We start from the raw sequence: 6,369 nt of genomic DNA, 5'->3' as shown, positions 1-6,369 counted from the left end.
AAACGTCCCCAAGACCTTTCAAGTTTGGATGGAAAATAAAAGATGCCACAAACGGGGATGGAAATTTGTTTGATAAGTCGATGAACGCCATAGGGAAAATCCTTGATAAGTTCGAATAGTTCTGGCAAGAACCCAAGGAGAATTTTTTCACTCAAAATGACAAACGTTCAAAAACTGTTTTAGAAGCCTCTATTTATAGTGGAGGCCCGAAACCCTAATTACATTCATTTAAGAAAGACTTAAGGAAACCCTAAGTTGTGGCCCACATGCTCTTCCTCAATGAACATGTGTGGTTGTTGGGCCCTCTTCCGGATCAACCTTGATGAGCGAAATCAGCCTTTGCTCCCCTTCCTTCGTGGCCACACTCGCTTCTTTTGCATAACTCTCTAGACTAAATTATTCAACATGTCTTTGCATCTTTTAGCTTGTGCCCTCGTCACTGGACCAACTGGAACTTGAGTTGGTTCATGAGTATTCCTTGTAGGCTTGATGTCCTCATCATTCCCCTCTTCCTGAGAAGGATTTGCCCTCAAATCGTCACCTACATCAAAATGACTCAAATCAGCAATATTGAATGTAGCACTAACATTATATTCACCCAATAAGTCATGTCTGTAAGCATTGTCATTGATCCGTTCTAGCACTTGAAATGATCCATCTCCTTAGGGCAACAACTTAGAACGTCTTTGTGCTAGAAATCTTTCTTTCCTCATATGTAACCACACCCAATCACCGACCCCAAAAACGAGCTTGGGACGTCCCTTGTTAGCCTACCTAATGTATTGTTCGGTTCTCCTCTCTATGTTGGCCTAGACCCGCTCATGGAGTTGCTTCAAAAATTCTTCCTTCTGCTTACTGTCTAGGTTCATATGCTCAAAAACAGGTAAAGGTGATAAATCCAAAGGAGTTAAAGGATTAAAACCATAAACAATTTCAAACGGTGAGTACTAAGTAGAAAAATGGATGGTACGATTATAAGCAAACTCAACATGTGGTAAAAAATCCTCCCAAGTCTTAATGTTCTTACCATTGACAGCCCTCAACAAAGTAGATAAAGTCCGATTAACTACCTCTGTTTGACCATCGGTTTGAGGGTGACAAGTAGTAGAAAATAGAAGTTTCGTACCTAGTTTGCCCCAAAAGTTCTTCCAAAAGTAGCTCAAGAACTTAGCATCCCGATCTGACACGATTGTTTGAGGCATGCCATGTAGCCTGACAATCTCCCAAAAGAACAAATCTGCAACCTGAGAAGCATCATTAGTCTTATGACAAGGAATAAAATGAGCCATCTTAGAAAATCGATCTACATCCACAAAAATTGAGTCCCTCCCACGTCAATTCCTAGGTAAACCCAAAACAAAATCCATAGAAATATCAATCCAAGGCGAACTGGGAATAGGTAGGGGGGTATAAAGTCCATGTGGCTGAACCCTTGATTTCATGTGTGGCCAATAGAAGTGCTCCTGCAAAATAGCTCGAGTCATAGAAACTGCAAAGTGTCCCATTAAACCCCCACTATGGGATTCTCGAACTAACAAATCTCTCATTGAACAATTACGCATACAAAATTTATTCTCTTGAAATAAGAAACCTTCATGCCAATAGAACTTACCTGCTGCAGACTTTTCACAAGCAGTATAAATTTCACCAAAAATGTGGTCATCTGGATAAAGTTCCTTAATATGCTCAAAACCAAGAAGTTTAACATCAAGAGTAGAGATTAAGGCATACCTGCGTGAAAGTGCATCCGCAACCACATTTTCCTTACCTTGTTTATACCGAATGACATAAGGAAAAGTTTCAATGAACTCAACCCATCGAGCATGTGTCTTGTTCAGCTTGCGTTGACCTTTCAAATGTTTCAAAGATTCATGATATGTACAAATTACAAACTCCTTTGGCCAAAAGTAGTGTTGCCATGTCTCTAATGCTCGAATCAAGGCATACAACTCTTTGTCATAAGTGGGGTAATTAAGTGTAGCCCCGCTTAGCTTCTTGCTAAAGTATGCAAGTGGCCTTCCTTCCTGCATCAACATAGCTCCTATGCCTACACCAGAAGCATAACATTCAATTTCAAATGTTAGAGAAAAATCAGGTAAAACAACTAAAGGAGCATGAGTAAGCTTATGTTTAAGAAGCTGAAATGCCTTCCCTTGTTCTTCACCCCATTTGAACACAACATTCTTCTTGATAACTTCGGTAAGTGGTGCAGTGATGGTGCTAAAATCTTTCATGAGCCTCCTGTAAAAACTAGGAAGTCCATGAAAACTTTGAAAATTACTTACATTGGAGGGTGTCGGCCACTCTTGGATGACTTTGATCTTTTCTTCATCAACCTCAATACCTTTATTGCTCACAAAAAAACCCAAGAAAAACCATCTTATCAGAGCAGAAAGTACACTTTTTGAGGTTTGCATATAAATTTTCCTTTCTAAGCACTTCCAAAACAGATTGCAAATGAGAAACATGATCATGTAAATTCTTGCTATAAATGAGAATATCATCAAAATAAACAACAAAGAATTTACAAATGAGAGCACGCAAAACATGATTCATTAAGCACATGAAAGTACTAGGTGCATTAGTTAATCCAAATGGCATAACTAGCCACTCATACAATCCATATTTGGTTTTAAAAGCGGTCTTCCATTCATCTCCTTCTTTCATTCGTAGTTGATGATACCCACTCTTAAGATCTATCTTTGAGAACACACAAGATCCATGCAACTCATCCAACATATCATCTAAATGAGGAATATGATGTTGATACTTTACCGTTATGTTGTTGATGGCCCTAAAATCAACACACATCCTCCATTTTCCATCCTTCTTTGGCACTAGAATCACCGGTACGGCACAATGACTCGTGCTTTCTCTCACGTGCCCTTTCTCCATCAATTCTTCAATTTGCCTTTGAAGCTCTTTCATCTCCTCTGGGTTGCTCCTATATGTTGGTCGGTTTAGAATGGATGCACCGGGAACGAAATCAATTTGGTGTTCAATCCCTTGAAGAGGTGGTAACCCATGTGGTACCTCCTCGGGAAACAACTCCTCGAACTCCTGCAAGAGAGAAACAACAACACTAGGCAGCACAGTGTCAAGTGGGTTAGTGTTAAAAAGAGCCTCCTTGTACATGAATACAATCATCGGCCGTCTTGAAATCATTGCTCGCTTAACCGCACTCATTTTTGCATAGAAATTGCCTTCTTTTCTTTCTACTTTTTCCTCTATGGCCGTGTCTCTTGCTTTTCTCTCTATTTTTTTTCTCATTGGCCCTGTCTCTTTCTTTTCTCTCTATTTTTCTCTCATTCTCACTATGCACATCCTCACTTTTTTTTTGTACTCTCATTCTTTTGATCCCTCAATTTCTTTTTATCACTCAATTGTTGCAACCTCACTTGATCATCATATATTTTCTTTGGGGTCAACGGAACTAGAGTGATTGTCCGCTGATTGTGCAAGAATGTGTACTTATTGGTGAAGCCGTCATGCTGCACACGCTGGTCAAATTGCCATGATCTTCCTAAAAGTAGGTGTCCAGCTTGCATGGGAACCACATCACACAATACTTCATCCTCGTATGTATCAATCTGAAATGGTACCACAACCTGCTTTATGACCTTTATTTCACCACTATCATTCAACCACTGCAACTTGTATGGATGAGGGTGATTAAGTGTCGTGAGCCCTAACTTTTCAACCATAGAAGTACTAGCAATGTTAGTGCAACTACCACCATCAATAATAACACTACATACTTTGTCTTTCATGTGACAACGAGTGTGAAAGATGTTCTCCCTTTGTACTTCTTCTTTCTCTTCTTGAGCTTGCAAGTTTAAGTCTAGCAGTGCGACTAATGCAAGCATCTCGCCATGATCGGCCCCGACCTCCTCATCTCTGATGGGCACGTCCTCCAATGGTGGCATGTCAACTAGATCATCTTCATTTTCGGACTCAATCTCACCATTGTCCCGAATCACCATAATTTTCTTGTTCGGGCATTGACTAGCTATGTGTCCTCTCCCTTGACATTTAAAACATTTGATGTCACTAGAACGGGTTGAAGGAGGGACTGATTTACCTTGAGAGGTCCTGGTAGTGGTGGCTGTCTTGGGCTCTGGTTTGGCCTTGAAGGTGGATGAAGTTTCTTCCTTCTTTGGGTAGTTTGATCTCCAAGATGTTATACTTGAACTCTGTGGAACTGGTCTTGGTCGTGTACCACCCCTTTGGAGTTTCCTCTCAACTTTGATAGCCATTTGCACCAAATCTTCCAACTCTACATAATGGTGTATTTCAATTGTATTAGCAATATCCCAATTTAACCCATTTAGAAATCTGGCCATTGTAGCCTCCCTATCCTCCTCCACATTAGCTCGAATCATTGCCATTTCCATCTCCTTATAATACTCATCAACACTTCGGTTCCCTTCAAAGAAACTTTGCAGTTTGCGATAGAGATCCCGGTAGTAATGACTGGGTACAAACCGTCGTCTCATTACCCTCTTCATTTCATCCCAACTGTCAATAGGACATTCTCCATTTCGTCTCCTATTGATGTCCAACTGATCCCACCATACAATAGCACAATCTGTAAATTCAATGGCAGCTAATTTTACCTTTTTTAAGTCGGAATAATTGTGACAATCAAAAAGCAATTCCATCTTTTTTCCCACTCGAGGTTTCTTTTACTTTTGTTCTTCCTTTCTTTCTTTTCTAAATAAACACACTGGAATATGAAACGAGTATCAAGATAGAGTAATTCGGAAACCCCTATTTTTTTTCTCGGCAACGACTAAAATAGTCATTCTTGTTTTTTTTTTTTTTTTTTGAAACACTGGACTCAAAGACTAATACCGCAGAAAGGACAAAAATCAAGACAACGAAAATAGGATAGAAATCAAGAAAGACGAGAATAACAATTTGGCCAATTTTTTTTTTTTTTTATGATAGCCGAAATACCTAAACCAAGAAAAGGACAGAAAAAATAGATAGGAATAACGAAAAAAAAAGGATAGACAAACTTGAGAAACCAAAGCTCTGATTACCAACTGATACGAACCACGCCAACCTGTGATGAAACCCGATACCAAATATGGTAAATGTCCCCAAGACCTTTCAAGTTTGGTTGGAAAATCGAAGATGCCACAAACGGGGATGGAAATCCGTTTGATAAGTCGATGAAAGCCACAAGAAAAATCCTTGATAAGTTTGAATAGTTATGGCAAGAACCCAAGGAGAATGTTTTTCAGTCAAAATGACAAACGTTCAAAAACTGTTTTAGAAGCCTTTATTTATAGTGGAGATCCGAAACCCTAATTACATTCATTTAAGAATGACTTAAGGAAACTCTAACTCGTGGCCCACATGCTCTTCCTCAATGCACGTGTGTGGCTTTTAGGGCCTCTTCCGGATCAACCTTGATGAGCGAAATCAGCCTTTGCTTCCCTTCCTTCGTGGCCACACTCGCTTCTTGTTGCATAACTCTCTAGACTAAATTATTCAACCTGTCTTTGCATCTTTTAGCTTGTGCCCTCGTCACTACACCAACTGGAACTTGAGTTGGTTCATGAGTATTCCTTGTAGGTTTGATGTCCTCATCACATATCCATAGTTAAAACATGTTAGTATCAATTAGAAATCTCTTTCTTATAAAATTCCAAGCTATTCGGGGTTGTACTAGTAGAATTTCCCAAACATGGAAAACAAAACTTTGGTAGTCATTTTTAGTTGGTGAAAAAATTTTCTTCACTTACATTTATAATAGTTTTCAATATTTTGCATACATAAACACTAAAATTTTCATTTTTTTGTGATCTATTTACCTTATCTCTTTGTTTATTAGAAAAACGGGAGAGAGAAAACTCAAGTTTGAATTGGAAAAAAAATTGAACATCCAAAATGGACATGCACAAATGCTGAGAGAGATAATTCCAAAAAAGTATCTATGATTTTTCAGGCTTGTAAACTCTCTTAGTTTTTTTATATATTAGGTTTTGCAACCATCGGAAAAGGGGGTGGCAAGGGATTTTTAATTGAGTGTTGACTCCTAAACCATATGTCATTTCTAACAAAAATTATAGCCATTACACATCATTAATCGATCAAAACCTTTATGATGACCTATAATTGCTAGGTCTGCTTTTTGTAAGTAGGCAAAATACTGGTTGTTTGGCTCGGTTGAATATCCCACCGCACATTAACTTGAGAATTTAAGTTTTTCTACTCCTTGAAATTTTGAATCATTAGGTCATTTGCATCTTCAACATGTTTCAGGCATGCATATCCATATTTAAAACATGTTAGTATGATTTAGAAATCTCTTTCTTATCAAATTCCAAGCTATTAGGGGTTGTACTAGTGGAATTTCCA

At 38.7% G+C, this 6,369-nt stretch overlaps 1 protein-coding gene across 1 annotated transcript; it reads right to left on the bottom strand.

Annotated features, from left to right (window-relative positions):
• Positions 1-2,041: 2,041 nt before the first annotated feature.
• Positions 2,042-5,479, bottom strand: LOC137938353 (uncharacterized). The gene is made up of 9 exons (XM_068783330.1): positions 5,384-5,479; positions 5,046-5,198; positions 4,690-4,726; positions 3,344-4,588; positions 3,235-3,285; positions 2,440-3,203; positions 2,286-2,344; positions 2,148-2,241; positions 2,042-2,047 (listed from the first exon to the last, which is right to left on the bottom strand). Exons 1-9 carry the CDS (start codon positions 5,477-5,479, stop codon positions 2,042-2,044), a joined length of 2,505 nt encoding a protein of 834 aa, XP_068639431.1.
• Positions 5,480-6,369: the final 890 nt, after the last annotated feature.

The sequence above is a fragment of the Aristolochia californica genome, unplaced genomic scaffold (assembly GCF_029961685.1).
Source record: "Aristolochia californica isolate CCGP_79_NKW_82.1479 unplaced genomic scaffold, dmAriCali1.0.hap1 SCAF_8, whole genome shotgun sequence".
Lineage (NCBI taxonomy): Eukaryota > Viridiplantae > Streptophyta > Magnoliopsida > Piperales > Aristolochiaceae > Aristolochia > Aristolochia californica.
The sequence above is the reverse complement of the archived record's forward strand: the minus strand, read 5'-3'. Positions and strand labels throughout refer to the sequence as shown.

What these genes read in the sequence shown, in the direction of transcription:
- LOC137938353 (XM_068783330.1), bottom strand. Translation starts at nt 5,479, where the DNA reads ATGCAACAAGAAGCGAGTGTGGCCACGAAGGAAGGGAAGCAAAGGCTG. An exon ending in AGGCCCTAAAAGCCACACAC is followed by an intron (nt 5,199 to 5,383) that starts GTGCATTGAGGA and finishes AAACTTATCAAG; the next exon opens with GATTTTTCTTGTGGCTTTCA. An exon ending in GAGGGATCAAAAGAATGAGA is followed by an intron (nt 3,286 to 3,343) that starts GTACAAAAAAAA and finishes TAGAGAGAAAAG; the next exon opens with AAAGAGACAGGGCCAATGAG.